This window comes from Camarhynchus parvulus, chromosome 4 (assembly GCF_901933205.1).
Source record: "Camarhynchus parvulus chromosome 4, STF_HiC, whole genome shotgun sequence".
NCBI lineage: Eukaryota > Metazoa > Chordata > Aves > Passeriformes > Thraupidae > Camarhynchus > Camarhynchus parvulus.
The window spans coordinates 23,751,242-23,768,994 of record NC_044574.1 but is presented as its reverse complement, the minus strand read 5'-3'; the positions used below and the strand labels follow the sequence as shown (position 1 = coordinate 23,768,994).

The following is a 17,753-nucleotide window of genomic DNA, read 5'->3' as shown; positions in this document are numbered from 1 at the left end:
TTACGTATTAAGACTACTTCAAGGCTTTAGCTTGAAAATCATTCTCAGAATTCTTCAATGAAACTGTTCTTAATAAAACTATTTCATCCTAAACAATAACACAATGTAACTAAATGCATTTTTTGTGTTTTTAATTGTTTTGAATTGAGATTCTGCAGAGGTCAATTTAAATTTTAAACCCTGCATCAGTTGTTAACTCCGACATTGCAGGGCACTGAGAGAGGAGTAGCACTGTCATGATCCACAAGTCAGAGCTTTAACTTTGTAGAACACATTCTTTGCACATAACTGAAAAAATACTCTAAATCAAAGGTTATGGCTTTTACTTCTTGGAAGTGGATTTTGGGCCCTTCTCTGAACCTCAGAAGTTTTTAGTAAGGAACAAAGGACCCCATCCCTCCTCCCCTACTCAACATGAAAGCCAAAGGCACAACTCAAATTGGCCAAATTAATTTTTATATTAGAATACATTCCCATTCAGACCTTAATTTAATTTTACTTGTACTCTGTAAGAAAGAGACAGTCAAGTTATCCTGGTCATTTTGCCTGACATGATTCTTGGCTTTGCTTAAATTATTGATTATAGCAAGGGGAGGGACTTTGCAATGAGAACAGCGCTCTCACTAATAGAAGCCTTTCACTAAATCAGTTTCTACCATTCCTGCAATGCACCTTCCGGAAGTTGGAGGTTTACAGCCTTAGGAAGAATTTTGTCTTCGAAGAGAGGATCTTTGCTTTACATTTTTTAAACTTTTCATGTTTATACAGGCAGCTGGAGAGAAAAAAATCAACATGAATATATTTCCGGGGGCTGATCTGCAGGATGAGGGGCTGTTCTGGTTCAAAGTTGAACTGATTAAATCTTGATTTGATTGTCATCTAAAAGCTTGTGGGCTGAAAGTACTGTTTCAAAAGCTTGTCTCCTAAGTAGAGTCAGTCAGAAAATTCATCAATGTCTTGCAAGCTGGAATGAATTCAGTGGAGGATGCAGTATATGCATGCACTGCTGAAATCCATGTATAGCTATCTCTCTTATTTTTTCTTGGCTTATTAGAAAATGCAGTCATTTATATGATCAACATGGTATGTTTCCTCTGTTACATTTACTGGCAGTTGAATGGGGGTGGCTTCTCTTCCCTCCCATCCAAAGCACCATTCGACTAATTAAGTGAGTGTCTGTTTAAACACAGCAGTGTATTTTCTTATATTTGAGTTGGAGCTACTACACAGAAGGAGAATGTGAAGCTGTTGGGACATGTATATAGCAAACTTAAAGGATGCTGGTAACAGATCAGTACATGTTGAACTATACAGGAGCATCTAGTAACTGTAAGTAACAATTCTATTTTACTTTTTCATAGCACTGGTCAACAGTGTCACTTAGGCCTGGGTGCTGAATGCAATTATTTTGTCTGTTATTAAAAATTCTGCTCAGTGGAAGATCAGCTGGTATCTGACAGTTTAGGTTGCAGCAGTGTCTTCCTGAGTGCTCATTATTTCAGTAGTGAATTGACAAGTGATGTTTTACACTTGTGATCCATAGAGATCCTTGAAGATCTTTACATAAATTTAAAATACATTAAAAATCAGACTTCTGATTTCTCCTTTACACGTGACAAATTCTTCCCCTGTATTTTTCTTGTGGTCAAAGGGAAGGAAAAATACCTCTAAACAGTGTAATAGTGGTACCCCTAGTCATTCCCTAAAGTTCAAGGTAAAGGAACTTTTGCAATACTGAGTGTGGGTTTGGGGGTTAAAAAGATGAGACAGATTATAACCAGTATTGAATTGGGAGCTGTCAAAGAATGTTGACTAATATATTGGATTTTTTTTTGTCCTTCTTGACAGTTCTAAATAAATCAATTTGTTGAGGTAGAAAAAGGATGTCTTATTAGAAAGCTGACTCACACAAAACCTTTACACAACCTTTTCTCTTCATTACAGGGGAACTGTAATTAAACAGCACAACTGTATTTGCTCCTTACAGAAACAAATTAATAATAAGAAATAGTTTGGTTTGGCTTTTGTAAAATCATCTTCAATTTAGTTCACTTTTTTCTTTTGTGGGTAAGCTAGCATTGTTTGTCACACTCCAGCTCTAGCAGAATTTCAAGATAACATTTGGTGTTAAATTACCTTATTTTTGTTTTGTGCTTAACTAAAGTAAAATAATGAGTTTCCCTTTTTTACCCATGGAAGCTGTCAGTGGATCAACTAAGAAACTTTGTAGTCTCCTGACTGCTTAATTCCCTTTGGTTAATTGTGCTGAAACATAACCAATGCTTCTTGTAACAAAGATATCTGAAAAGTAGGAAGATGACATCAGAACAACAGGGATTTCAGGGCTAAGCTTCCACTGGCATGGAAGAGGAAGTTTATTTCATTTTTCTTACAGAATTGTTTTTTTCCTGCTAAAATGGGTGTGTTAAGCTTTGTAAAATTATATTGCCTATGTGTATTCAGGTTTAGTACAGGAAATAAGACTTTCATGCAACATCAAAATGAATGTATGATCATTAACAGAAGATTTGTCTTCTATAGTTCTCTTGATTTCATGTCACAGGTGAATTCTCTCTTTCAGAACTATACTCCAGATTTTGGTACTTTGAATATACCAAGCTCCTATTTCCTAAGATTTTCTAATCCTTCAATTATTTCACAGGGAAAATACAGCACCTTAAAAGAAGCTGCCTGAGAAATAGGGTGACAGTGGAAGTTTCCCCATTCTCTGTTCCTCCCAGTGGCTTCTGGTCACATCTACTTTAAGTATCAAAAAGCTGGTCCAGGAAATAGCGGGGCATGGTCCAGTGTGCTCAACACTTCCAGAGGAAATCACCTTTTTTGGTGGACAGGTCTCTCTGGCTTGAGGGAGCCTGTTGTTAACCTGGGACCAGCTTCAGCTGTTCCAAGATAAAATCAACTGAGTAGTGACTCTACTTAGTTGTGGTTTTCCAGGAATGATGCAGAAGGGTGGATTTGCTCTCTGCCAGAAGTAAGTGGAGATGTTATGTTTGAGGTTCACTACTTCCAAATTTTGTTGACATCAGTGCAAAACTGTTGGACAGTATTTAAATAAAAAGACAGGCAAAATGTACTGATTTAAAAGTTGTGCTCCCTGCAGACCACACTTAAAAATATTGTAATAATAATTACTGGTTGCATTTTAAGTATTCAAGTGTACAACTGAAGCTTTCTTGTGGGTGGAGGAATAAATCTAGTATTTGCATAGAGACATCTTTTGTTTTCCTCTGCAAACCACCCCATCTGCAGACAGGACAAATGGACAGATCCAGTGTTGGAAGTAGAAGGGAGGGGAGGGAATTTTCACATGTTGCTCCTTTATTAGTAATACATTTAATTTTGCATCCTCATTTTCATTGCACAGGAATACTTATAGATGTGATGCATTTATAAAGGCTAAAGTAAAGATTAATAACTTCTTCAATCTATGCCAGTAAACCAAATAAAAACAAAAGGAAAACAAACATAAATTCTTCTTGGAACTAATACACCTTGTCCCCAAATGGGAGTTTAAAAACAATGTGTATTCAAAAGCAAGAACAAATTTCAGGTTGTTGTTTATATTTTTAGGGTTATGCTTTCATTTTAATTTTGTTTTTTCAGCTTTTACCTTTTTTTGAGAGGGAAACTTAGATGATTCTGTGGGTTGTAATGAGAGGTTTTTTGAATATTTGTTGATTTGGGGTTTTTTTAAGTGGACAAGCTGCAATTTTTCCATTGATTCCAAGAGTTAGGGAGTTTTAAAGTTCCAGATATCACAAGTTTAAAAGTTCTAAAGTCATAAAAATTTCTGTCAAAAATGCTGAAAACCAGTGTGAGTTCACAAGAGTAGTGTTTCATTTCTTCAGTGTATTAAAAGTAAACTTTTTGTAAGGAATAAACCTTGCAGCTTGAATTCTGCAGTAACGAGCAAATCAATCACCTAATTTGGTAAAACACTAAAGTTTTTTTGGTGAGATGTGGTTTTATGACTTGCTGAGGGGTAAGGTGGTGGTCAAAGTTTAAAAGAGAAAGAAAACTGTTTTTTTTTCTGGTAACATTACTGCAAAAGGGTCAGTGTAAAGGCCACCAGATTGGGTTATTTTGACTCTTGGTTTATTGTTTTACAGATGCTCTGTCAGGATTGTGTGTTTGCCAGGCCATAGTTTTATCTGGGCTGATTCTATTTTCAGGTGTCAGGATTCACTGAGAATTTGTTATTGGTGCATAAACTGAATTTCTGGCTAGCATATTGCTACAACTATGTTGCTGTCATCTCTCCTTTCTACTTCTGAATTTTTCTGGAATGCAAATAATATCAGGGCAGCAAGACAGTAAACCCTGACTGACAGAAGAGCTTTTTTGAACTGTAGTAATTGTCATGTGTAAAAGCATGTAGTGTAAGCAGTGCTAATTACCTCTCCCCAGCAGTATCTCTGCACTAATCACCAGACAGATCTGCTGTTGGTTAACTGCTCCTCAGTAGTTCAGCTATGTTCCCCTTTCCTTATTCATACAGATATTTAACACCAACTGTTCTATTTGCCTCTAAGTAAATTTATATTTGTTAAATGGTGATGCATAATTTGCTATAAAAGTAGTAAAATCTTCCTTTTGGATGCATATTAATATAAATTGGAAGGGGACAAGTGTGAAAAGATAATAATATTCAGTCCCATAACTCCTGTGTTTCTATTGTCATATGAGATTATTCTGTATCTCAGGGTAGGAAAATACCTTTGTATTTATGAAAATAAACTTATTGTGTATTTTCCTTCTAGGAATATAAATCTATATTCATATATAAATCCCTTAGAGGAAGCTTGGATATAATGGTTTGAGAATTCTCACATCAGATGAGCTTTTTAATCTGGTCCAGTATAACTGCTGTGGTAACTTTGATAAAAGTTCCTTCCATAATGTTGTTAGTTCCACTATTTCCAATGTAAATATAGTAAGTATATTACATATAAATTTATATGTAATACAATAAGTGGAAGGCAAAGCTTTTACAAGAGTTACAGTGGTTACCAGATCCATGTTGTACATAACCAAATGACCCTATATGGCAGACCTGAGGCTCATGGAGTTCTTTATGGGTTGCTTCTCTGACAGGGTCAGTAGCAGAAACTTATGGCTTCACTAAAAACAAAAACACGGCTAGCATAAAGTGGTCCTCCCGCTATTATATCTTTTTCCCTTTCATTAATTGATAGTTTCAGGACTTTTAGACTTGGTATGTCATTCATGTTATCTTCTTTAATTGCCCTTGATAGACTTTTCTAACATGAATTTGTTTAATCATTTTTTTCTCATTTGTATTTCTGGCATCCACAACATCCTGTGACCATGGGCTCCATAATCAAATTACGTATTATATGAAAAAGTATTTCCTTTTGTTATAAAATTGCTCTTCAATAATTTCATTAGATGCCTCTTGCTTTTCTGTTTTAGGAAGCAGTAAATAACAGTGAATGATGATTTCCTTTCCATCCTTGCCTTCTTCCCACCATTCATGATTTTACAGATTTCTCTGACATCCTCCCCTCCTCCCTGTCATTTATTCTCCAAGCTGGAGAGCCCTGCTTTACTCAGTGTCTCTTCCTGCAGTGAGATTTTTATCTGTCTGTCTTTTCTAATTCTGCTACATCCATTTTTATAGTAGGGCACATGAAGTGCATGCAGTAGTCCTGTGATAGTTCAATCCTATGTTAAAACTGTACACATGAAGACTTTTATCTTGATCTTGGTTCCTAAAGTGTAATTTTTTCAACTGCCAGTGACTACTAAAATGCTACCTTCAAAAAGCTTTGTGACCTTGATCCTTCCAGAGTGGTAAAAGATAATTAATTACCTGCTGTTGTATATGAGGATATGAAGTAGCAGAAGAGTAATATTAAAGGAACTTGTAAGAAATTGATAAAAAAGAGGAGGTGGGTGTCTTTGTCCATTGAAGAAAACAAGAAGGTGAAGGTTGTGCATTGAAAAACAGCTCTTGAAACTGTGTGTATCTTAATCCTGTGGGATCTATCTGCACTCTTTTGTTTTTGCTCGGCAACAAAAGGTGAATAGAAATCCAGAAGGGATGCTCTTCTCATCCTACATAACTGGTTTTCCAGCTTTCCAAAACCACCTGCAGTCCTCTGGCATGCCCACAAATAATAAGCTTTCCACCAAAGATTATCTACTGTTTTCAGCTGGGGGAAAGGATCATTCTGTTGCTTGTGCATCTCTTGTTTTACTCTTTGTGAAACATGTGAGGACAATCAGCTGTTTGTGATGGCAAACATCTGTGAGATTTTTTTTAACACCAGAAGGTCTTCTCCACAGTGCTTATAGAGCTCAGTGGTTTATCATGCACTGGAGATTTTGTCTATTGTTTTCTTGTGCTTTGGCATATTTTTATTCTTACCAAGCAGGTGTTTGTGTTTATGGATATTCTGTCTCAGGGTTCACAATAAAAAAACTTCTCAAGTTGTGCTCTGGGCATGTGCATCTTTAAGGGAAGTTTATCCTCCTTTCCAAAGCATCCATTTTGCTAATGGACTTTGAATAGAGGGTGGAACTAATTGCAAGTGAAATTGTGTTGTGGTTCTGTGGAATTTTAAAATTAATCCATTCATTTTTCTCTTTCAAATGCTGTCTGGCATAGGACTTTAGTTGTTGTGTGTTGGATTTGTTCCTGGCTACTATTTGCTAACATGGACTTCCCAGGGTGATTTAGGCCACAGTTATTTTTTTCTGAATTTTCTTCTAATTCTTGCTAGTGCTTTTATCAGAGGCACCATTTGTATCTCCTTGAATGCAGATTTGTAAGTCTGGCTTCAATTACATACATGAATCCACTCACTGAAAAAATCAGAATTTTAGTGCTGGAGTGCCATGAAGTAGATATGAGAATGAGAATACTGGTATTTCTAATCCTAGATGGATGCTTTCAAAGATGATTAGCATCTTTGAGATTTCTTCATACCAGAAGGTATTTTGACAGTATGACTAGATTTAGTAGAAAAGATTTTATAGAAAATTGATGTACCAATGTAGTGATGTGAAATACTTGAATAAACTGCAGGGCTAAGAGACCCATGTGTGCTATCAGCATGCCTCCCTCTCCCACAGCAGGTGAAACAGAGCCAGCTCCTGGAGCTTCCATCTGCTGTCAGAAGCCCCCATTCATGAAGCCTTTCTCTTGCAGATGCTGTACATGGCACTTCATGGGTGGCTCTATGCATTGTGCAGGAAAACACTTAGTTCAGCTGAAGCAAAATTACTTTTGAAAAGGTTAAAGTTATTTGGTTGTTGGCTTTCCTTTTTATAAAAAGTCTGCAAGTGTGAGGCTGGGAGGTGAAGCTCGAGGTCACTGTGTTACCAGCCCTCAGCTTGGGCTGGAGCTGCCCAAGGTGCCCAAGCCTCCCCCTCAGTGTCTCTGACTGCAGGCAGGCCATGGGGCCAATGTGCTGCTTCCTAGGCTTGTGCACAACTTCATGCTTATGCATCTCTAAGTGGGTTTTCACCATAATAAATTTTCCCATCCCTTCAGTACTGTAGCAACATGAAATTAATTTGCAGATGGGGAAATATTAGATCTTTGGCTTCTATGTCAGAAAAAACCAGAAGCCTTCCATTTGCTCTCTAATGCACATTTCACTACAGCTTTAAAGTGGCAAACCAATCCATTCTATAGATTGTTAAAAGTCACACTCCAGCTTTTACTGATAGTACTAAATAGACCAAGTTTTGTCATACTAGAAAGAGCAGCCCATACTGCAGGATGGGGATGGAAGGGGATTCTGATGTGTAGTCACACTGGAGCACAGTGGCTGATCTCTGTGCACTGTGTGTGTTTGTCTGGGGCTTGGTGCAGGGAGCCTGCACAGACCTGGAGCCTGTCCATGACTCCAGGGAGTTATTTACTGCATCTCTGAGCTCTCCTACACCCCCTGACTTTGTTTAAAACAGGGCTTGCGCTCTCCTGCCCCACAAGGTTGCTGTGAAGATAAAGCAGTCATTTTCATGGCGTCCTAGAGCCTCTGCTGCAGTGTGTGAGCTGAAGGATGAGCAGAGCTTGGATATGAGAGGGGAAATCACTGTTGTCACGAACTTAGCTTTTTTTTGTGAAGTAAAACATTTAATTTCACACAGTAGATTCATTGTAATTCAGTTTTATGTTCTGTTTTCACTGAATCATTAAATTCAGAAAAAGGTTTTTCTCATGTATTTCCACAGTGCTCTAAATGAAGCTGTCTAGGAAAAGCAGATTTAGCCAAGCCACCAGCTGAATTGTATGTCTGTGCCATTGGGCAACTTCACTTGCTTTTAATTAGCCATTCATATGCACAAACCCACTAATGAGCACATCCCTAAAATTTCTGAGTATATCAATATATTTATGCAGGATATTCTCCAGAGAAGTGCAGTCCTTTCTCTCCATTGACTCCTGAAGTCAGTAGGCCTCATTATATTTTAGATGAAGAAAATTACCTTTGCCCTGTGCCTGGTTTATAATGCAAATATTTTTATGCAGTTTCTTTTCGAAAATAGACAGACAAAATGATGACTGCTAGTCAGACTCTTTCTTCCATACTCTGTCTTACTACTTGTGTCATTCAGATTCAAGTAGCACTCACTCACATTGCCAATCCTCAATTTAAACTATTGAGGATACAATGGAAATAGAATAGAGAGGATAGAAAGCTATTCCTCTGTTCAGACAAATGGGATTAATAGTGTGGAGTCCAACCTTGTGCCATTCTTTGTCCCAGGGATTAATGGCAGGTGTATTGGAGGGATTAAGATCTGTTCCTCTGTCTTTCATGGTTTGTATCCAGGTAAGAAGCACTAGCTGCTAGCAAAAAGTGTAAAGGAGATGGAACCACTTGTGTCTTCAGCCAGTCCCAGTAAAATGGAGAGTTACAGGCTGGGAGATACTGAAATCTATTTGAAGCCTGCAAAACAAGAGTGTTAGTTGTAAGTAAAGCACTGTGGTGCAGGAGTTTCTTTGTGGAGAGTGAAGCTATTGAGGTGACCCTACTGTCATATGTCAGACATTGGCACACCATCCCCTCCTGCTCTGCAGGCATCCTGTGTCTTGAAGTCAGAAGGACATCTGTGTTTAACTTGAATACCTTTGGTGTCAGTGTTATAGACTGAACCTTTCTGTTTTGTGTGAAAATCCCTGTCTATGTTTGTTCATTGCCCAAAACTATTGGTTTGTTCTGTGGATGGTTTGACACTAGCATACCAGTCCACTTTGAGGAGACAGGAGAATCAGACTCTTTATTTTAAGAGAGAAATACACAAATCCAGAGCTGCTATCAATGTGATTTTCCCAGGTTTTCTGCCAAATGCTTGACTGCTGCTGTTGTGACAGATAAATGTGAAGGGAAGGAAGGCTGGACTACATGTATGCACACATTGCTCTCCCTTGGTGTGCTGGGCAGGTGCCTGCTGGTCAGTGGGACAGTGTGTTCACAGGCTTTGCTCTGTCAGTATAGCAGTCCCTTGGGTGGGGTGGTCATTTAATTCTTCCTCTTTAGACCCTGTTTCTCAAACAAGATGAAGTAGTTAAATATGTTATGAACCCAGAACATGGGATCATATGCTGCAGTTCTGCTCTCTATGGGGAAAAGCACGGGAAGAAGAGATACTATGCAAAAAAAAAAAATCAGAAAAGCAGATGCAGATTGCTGCTGGGCTGGTTTAGCCCTGAAAGCTGACTTGCAATACCATTTTTAGTAACTTTCTAATAATGATAACCAAAATACTCTTGAATAGCTCCTGATGAACTATTTGCTGCTCAGAGTCCTTTGAGATGAGGAGGCCCTTTGGGTCACAGTCACACAATGCATGATCACAGTGGATTTAGACAAATTTAGAGGTATACAGTCTGCTGTGTTTTGGGCTACTCTTTAAGTAAAAGCTTTTGCCATCTAGTGGAAGGAATAGAGAACTAGTATTTCAAATCAGCTAGAAACTCAGTTATACTGGTTGTATTCTTTACTGTGAGGGTGAGAGCACTGGAATAGGCTGCCCAGAGAGTTTGTGGAGTTGTCTTCTCTGGAGATATTCTAAACCCACCTGGATGCAATCCTGTGTGACCTGCTCTAGGTGTACCTGCTTTAGCAGGGGGATTGGACAAGATGATCTCCAGAAGTCTCTTCCAACCCCAACCATTCTATGGTGACATGCAAAAGGTATTTATAAGCAGTAGATCACTCACTAGAACAGTAGCAAATTATTCTGACTACTTTGAAAATTGGCTGGTAGAAAGCTTCTAAGGTATTGGTGCACTTTGCTCAGACACTGTCTCATTTAAGCACCAAGTTGGTGGAAAGGGCATTCATTTATATGCTGCCCTCACTTGTTTGGGACTCTTTTTCATTCCACCCCAGATGGTACCTGCTTATTTTTTCCTGGATCTTAGGTTGGCTAATATGCTTTGAATTCTGTTGTGGCTTGTTTCCTCCCACCAGTGAGATGGGGAAGAGAGCTGGGAGAGCAAAAATGAGAAGAAGTCATGACTCATGGTAAAGAAAGCTTAGTAAGTGAAGAAAGAAATAATCATCTATAAAAAGTGATGCAAACACTAGCACTAGCAGGACAATGCCTAGCCTGTCTGCTTGAGCCTGAGAATAGAGATGATCTTGGGCCTATGCAAGCACTGCTTAGCATTAACTAAACCACTGGATGTTTCCAGCATTGTTTTGCTTACAAATAAAATGTGCAGTACGTTACAGGCTGCTAAGAAAAAAATTAGACCTGTTCCATCCAGACCCAGTAGATCTTAGTTGCCTAGCTCTCCTAATTAGCTCTCCTAATGTCCATCAGCACCCTAATCAAGAGATTGATCTCTTGTCGCATAGTGAGGTTTGTGGAAGAGCCGTAGGATGTGTCTCCAGTACAGCACTTTTCAGGTAGCAATTCATCAGCTTTTGCTCAAGCTGACATGATCCTTCCTACATGTCTATAATTTAATGTTTTCACCACTGCTTCACCTGGCTAAACAGCCACCCTCCTCCAGCTGGGACAGAGGCTGACTTCTTCCTGGTCCATCTGTTGCCACATCAGCTCTCTTGACACAGCAATTCAGGTCACCTCCAAGTCTTTCCTTCTTACTTTACCAGACTCTGCTTGTTTTGTTGATAGATATTTTTGGTTGGTAAACAGGCTCTTGTGTTTACCTATTTTTTGCTCATTTTCCAGGAAGGAACATACAGACCTTTCCTCACAGTCTTACTGCAGTACTTTTTCCTGCTGCTGCTGATGCTCATATCAACTCCTGCAAACACCAGCTGTGGTGCTGGCTTCTCACAGCTTCACCTCTGCCCCTCAGACTGTACTGCCCCTGAGCAGACAACTTGGAGAGCCCCAGAATTCTCCCATTTAAGCAGGACAGCTAGTATCATCCATCGCCCTCATCCACAACTGTCATCAGCAGTTCTTGAGAAGCCCCCCTGCTGAAGTCACTTGCCCTTGTTTTCTTTGGTAGTTGTGCTGGTATTGTGGTCCTTGTATCAGCAGCTTGGGCTTTGGTTGTTGAAAGGGAAAATAAGCCAAGACAGCAAAACAAGTGGGTTTAGTTGTGGTCTCTGGATTTTTTTCCTGAATGTTGATAAATCTGCTTTCTTCTCCTTTCCTTTAGATTAGTCATCTCTGCTTGAATGCTTCTGCTTGTAGTAACTCATTTATACAGCCAGACAAAGATTGCATCTCATGAAAAAGAAAAATAGTACAGGCAATTCATCCCAAACTTCCTTAGGATTTTTTACAAATTCAGTCTTTTCTGATTGTGGTTGATTTTACAGTTGATCAAAGCAGCAAATCATTTTGGCACAGATAGAGTTTGGTTACGTGTATGCCTGTAAATCCCACGTTTCAGCATGTTTTCCTGCAAAGTGTTAGAGAATCTTCCTCTCCCCAAGTGCATGTGACTGGTGGCTGGTTCAGCAATTCGGCAAGGAGGATGACAGAGTTGCCATGACAACCAGTTACGTGCTGTGAGCAGAGATGGTGACAAATGACCAGCTTCTGGCTGGTTATCACTCCTCGTTTAGTAACATTCCCCAAATTAGGCAGACATGTCTGATTTATGATTATTTGACCTGTTGATTTGTACTTGTACTGCATTTGTTGCTGAGATAGCATTCATGCTTCTTGCAGTGGTGCTTAGGTGAGGCTGCCTGCTGGCCATCACTGGTGTGAATCATCTGAGTAGGTGAAGCTGTTGATTTTGCTGTAGTGCATAGAAAGTGAGAAGTTGTCTTTGGAGACTTCTTTTCATTGAAACCGAACAATTTAAACTTGCACATTGAACCATCTGCAGGAAACAGATGGGATAAAAATGTACATGACCTATGTTCTTTCTATTGTGCTGTTGAATGGAGAGTGCTCCTTGAATTTCACTTGCCCTCAGTCATTAATACAAAGTCTTCTTCTCCCTTCAGTGCCTGACTTGATCATCAGTGTGTGTGTGGGGTGGGGGAATATGCTTCCCTTAGGATGAAATCCTTGATCTGCTGAAGTCATTGGCATCTCTTCCAAAAGACTTGAGTTTCTGTGGCCTTGCTTTCCTTTAGTTTTGCTTTTATTTAGATGCAGAACACTGAAGTAAAACATTTTCATTTCAAGATTTTGGTATTTCAGAAAAAAACCCCCACAACACTTTCTCCCACCTCTTTCCTTTTATTAAAACCTTTTAATCCTCCTGTCTTCCCAGTTCCTTTTTGTGCTTTCCCTTGGTTGTTTAGAGGGACAGGATCTGTAATACACATGTGGTATGGTGGGCCAGCTCTTCATCATGCTTCAGCCCAGCTGTGCAGACAGACATCAGATATGAAGGTAGTGGTTTCCCATTGGTGGCCAAACATGGGAACAACATGTTGGGTGCTGTTGCTGGCCCTTTCTCTGCATTTTTTTACATAGAAAGCTTTGATGCAGATCTCGTATTACAAACAAGGTGCTTTTCAGTTTGAATTCTTCATTTATACTGTGCATCCACTGCTGCAAAGTGAACAATGGGAAGGCCAGAGATTCAGAAGGGATTTTACAGATTTATTATTGGCCAGATTATTTTTTTATATTTGGAAAACACTGAAAGTGTTCCTATTTGTACCATCATGCTTCTAGCCTGGACAATGAACACTCCTTTTCAGTTAATATTTTACTGTGAAAGTAAAAAAATGGCAATCAGTCTCGATCAAATCCGGTGTTGGGATGGTGTCCCTTTTCTTCAGAGGATCTTAACAGAAGAAAAATAGTTTCAAAGTCATCATAAGAATTGAGGTAGCTAAGCTAGAAATACGAAACAAAAAAGAGATATCTCATCTTTATCTCTGTACAGTGTGGGTATTTTATTACTTAACCCATTTAGATAGTGTAGATTGAGTGTTTGCCAGTATTGTTGAGCCTTGCAGACAAGCAGTCTCACTTGGGCGTTCTGCTCCCATGCTGTGAAATAAGCCCTCTTTAAGCTAGAAAGACTGACTGAAAGTCTCATGCTTCCACTAACTCCAGCAGAGCTGCATTTGCATTAGCCAGAGGCTGTGCACTCACATCTGCTGCATTGCTTCCAAGGAGACAAAATGAGATCCTTCGGTTGAAACAAATCCCTGGAAAAGCAAAGCATGTGTCGTTTGAATGATGCAATGATACCTCTCAGATTTCCCTGAATATATTTTCTGTCATAGTATGACTCTACCTTGCTGCTGTCTCCCAGTTTTCAAAAAATGTGGGTATAGCATGTGAAATAACAGTTAAAATTGTCCTATTACTGGCTGCACCTCCCAGGAGCAGAACTTGCAGCTCTCTGGTACCTCTGTACAGCATTTTTACAGTCTCTCTTTTGAAGTCATGTATGCTGCCAAATTCAAGCCCTTTGGGGCTGCATTTCCTCTTACTCAAGAGTCCTCTTTTTGTCCATAAATTAGTGCCCTAGCCATGCTGATTGGTGGGATTCATTTTCACCTGAAGAAGAGATGCATGGGTAAAATACAGGCCTGTTTTTCTAAGTACAACTCCCAGTTCAATACAAAATGTATTGTGTTAGACATGTTGCCTTACTTAAGAGTATTTTCTTCAGGAAGGAAGTTTGCTTGGCCTTCAAGTTTCCTCATGCACAAGGATCTAAGCAGAGAGGCGCCAACTCCCACACCTTGCTTATCATCACCACCAAGCTCTCTTGGAAGTGGAGATAGCACCCAGCTGCCCTGTAACAAAAATTTCATGTTTTGAAATGTCATGCCATTGAAATTATCTTCCAAATTCAGATGGAAATTATTTTAATACCTATAATTCCACATTCAAACAGAGTAAAGCCACTGATGTCCTGATATCCTGTAGCAGGTCTCTGATGCCTCAAGCACATTTGTCTATCTTGTTAGATTTTGTATGTTGATGCTTACTTTGTTGTTTTTCTTTGTGCTGGTATCTCTAGTGGCACTGCATTGCCTTTGCCCTGCACACTGAGTGCTCCCATCTGTTAGCACAGCCAGTGCACTAGGGAGGCTCTCCAGGTCATGCTGGTAGAAGCCTCAGCCTGTGGAAAGGTTATCCCAGCAGTCTGCCATTCTGCAGCATGGGCTCAGACACACATAGGTTTGTTTGGGTTTTTTTCAAGCAGGTTTGCATAGCAAACATGAGGGTGGTGTTTCAGGATGAACACCATCCTCTGGTGCTGTTCTGTTCAGCCATATTTATCAGATGGTCTGAGACCAGTCCCTTTGCCTGAGGAGCACCTGCACATAGACACAGATCAGTCATTTGGTGTGGGAAATGGTGCTCTTTGGAAGTCCTGAGCTATGTTAATTGAAAATGAATCTAATTCCCATTTTATTTCTCAACATATGAAAACATATTTTGGTGTATTTATTTTTGCCAATGGATAAATTTTCAAAATAAATTAGTATTATTCAGCTAAGTGGTATTTTCTTATTCCAGATATTTTACATTATTTCCTTCCAACTGCTTGTTCACATATTTTGTCTTGTAATTAATAATAATTTCTTGTCTTGTAACTAATTGTTGCAGAAATGTTCTTTGTTTAAGTCCCTGGGTTAAAAATTTTATTTCTGCTGTCAGTTTTGTCTGCTTTTACTTCAAGGTAATTCCAGTTTAGGTCTTTCTGGTGCTGCATATCATTGCAACAATAAATAACAGTATGTTGGTTCCTCTGCATCTTTGGTTGATTAGTTTGAAATTAGCAGTTTAATGCAACCATAGCTTAACACTTTGCTGACTGAATGTTTGAGTAGCTGTGTATACATCCATAGGTATGTGTAGCAAGGACAGAAGCTGTGCCTAAACTTTAAGCTTAAACTGGACTTGCAGATGTTGCACACATACCTCATTGTGATGTTTAGATATTTGATCACATTACTTCTTGCATGATGTGGCTCAAATTGTGGAAAGTGTTTTGCATTTATTTGCCTTTTATGTGGTTGAGAAGAGTGCAGTCGATTTATTCAGCTGGGAAACTAAAGTGGGCAAGGTTGAAGATGAATATGTTTTAAAACATGTGAGACCTTAGAGTCAGGAACTACATGCTGAATGCCATAGAGACCACAACAGGAGACATTTAAAAGCAAATGTTTAGAATTCTTGTGAACTTCTGGAACTGATTATGGAAATGTTGCTGATTTCGGGTTTGGGTCGTAGGTGAAGTTTTTTTATTACATTTGAGTGTAATGGTATCATCTAGCATTTCTTCTGCAGAACTTGCTCAGATTAGTCCTCAAATGGGTAAATTAGTAGTCTAAGAACTTTTAAAGTGGCTATGGGGGAGAAATAGTCTGGTTTGTACCTTGGAGTGTAAGAGTTATTTCAAGTTATCATGACATTCGTGTGTCTGTTTGTGTGTATGTGCATAAATTTGGATAGCAGAAATGAGAGAGACTCCGAAAAAAAGCAACCATAATAAAATATCTAGTAGAAGGCTTGAAGGATAGACTAAAAAGGAACTTTTCATTCCAAAAAGGGACTAAGAGCAGCGGTATAACAAGAGGTTATTCATCTATCATGTTACACTGAGTCTCCATAATTTGATATGTTTTTCTGGTATTCATTTGCCCAAGAACTGTAAAGCAGCACTACCAGGTATGCAGACCCATGGAAGAACTGTTTGTGTCTTTGTGTGATTTTTTTTTCTTTTCCTGTTCTCAGCAGATATATGGAGTGATCATTCATTTCAGACAGACCCAGACTTACCACCTGGTTGGAAAAAAATAAATGATGTTGCTGGGATCTACTACTGGCACATACCAACAGGAACAACTCAATGGCAGCGTCCTGTGTCCATCCCAACAGATCTCCAGGGCTCACGAAAAGGATCGCTTGGTTCCATTACTCCATCTCCTACTCCAGAAACTGAGGTAACCTGCTGTGTCTTCTTGTGGGCTACATACTGTAAGGAAAATTGAAATAACCTTTTGAACTTGCAGGTTTAGCTGATAGCTAAGCTGGCCTGATAATGTCCCAAAGTGTAGCTACTTGTTGATAATACCTCGTAAGTATCTATTCTCTATATTCATTTTATAATGGTGGTGCCTGATGAAACACCCTAAACTTTGGATGTGTAGGATGAAATCAGACATGTCTCTGATAAGCTAGACAGGCAGTGCCTGATGAGTGTGAAACTTTGGCAGTTCTGAAGCATTGCTGCATTGTATGGATACAGGATACATACCATTTTTGCACATGAAAGATTTCTGACTGGACCCTTTGTTTGCATCTTCTTTTTGGCTCATTTGGCAGGAGTATCACAAAAGACATATCAGGCTTCATTTGAGACACTAGTTCCTTTCCAGGGTAGTTTCTATTGAATAAACATGTAGTGTTCTCAGGTTTAAGTGTCTGTACATCCTGCCAGTATCAAATATCTATCAGGCTTTAAGGAGAAACAGAGAGATACACTCTGTCCTCCACATGTGCTGAAAGAGCAGTACATGGTACTGCCTTTTAAAGTAATGCTTTCAGGCACAATCCAAGGGTTTGTTTGGTGTCATGTAGGTAGAAAATTAAAACCAATTCTCATAAAGAAGAGTATGCTTCAAAAAATACAGTCAGTTTGTTTTAGGATGCTGGGAAGACTTCTATAGAAATAAATACTAATATTATATAATGTTGGTTTTAAATTATTTTTATACTGAATTTTCAGAAAAATGTTCACAGCTCTGTCAGGAGAAGTCTTTGTACTGGCTCTGAGTTTTGGATCAGGCAATCCCTAGGGGTTTGTTTTTTTGGTTTTTAATTCATTTAGAGAGAACATTTTTTGATTTTGTTCATATATACATCAAACTAACTTACATGGAAGTTAAGAGGAGTTAAGGACATTCAAATATGTATTACCATCTTCACCCTAAAACTTTTTTCCTGTGTAGGCTTAAATACATACAGTCTTGTTCATTATTTTAGAAAGGTTGTTCTCACATGTTCAGAAATGCTACTTATAAGGTCTGCAGACTTGAACACATTTCATTACTGTGCACCAGGCATGCTGGAAGTAATTTCTGAGAGGATTCATGGAGAAAGAGCTGTACCTGTTGTAATTCTGCTAGAAAACAAAAAATAATTCAGAAATGCTGAATGTAAAGGGCTGCACAAACTTCTAGTATAAATTCCTGTAATGTACATGTGAAGAATATAACTTTACTGTTACTATTTTTCTAACTGTAGGATGTAGAGAATGGGACCTTAATTAGTAAATTAGAGATGATTTTCACAAAAACCCAGAAATCAGTATGGTTGGTAAACTGCAGAAG

At 38.8% G+C, this 17,753-nt stretch overlaps 1 protein-coding gene across 11 annotated transcripts in view; it reads left to right on the top strand.

Annotated features, from left to right (window-relative positions):
- APBB2 (amyloid beta precursor protein binding family B member 2) overlaps positions 1-17,753 on the top strand; it is a 164,358-nt gene that overhangs the window by 83,557 nt on the left and 63,048 nt on the right. For 7 of the 11 annotated variants that reach the window (XM_030947703.1, XM_030947708.1, XM_030947706.1 and 4 more), the window contains one exon: positions 16,156-16,364. In XM_030947703.1, the coding sequence (XP_030803563.1) occupies positions 16,156-16,364 (209 nt within the window). The remainder of the gene's footprint in view (positions 1-16,155; positions 16,365-17,753) is intronic. The other 4 variants (XM_030947710.1, XM_030947707.1, XM_030947705.1 and 1 more) reach the window with 1 other exon arrangement.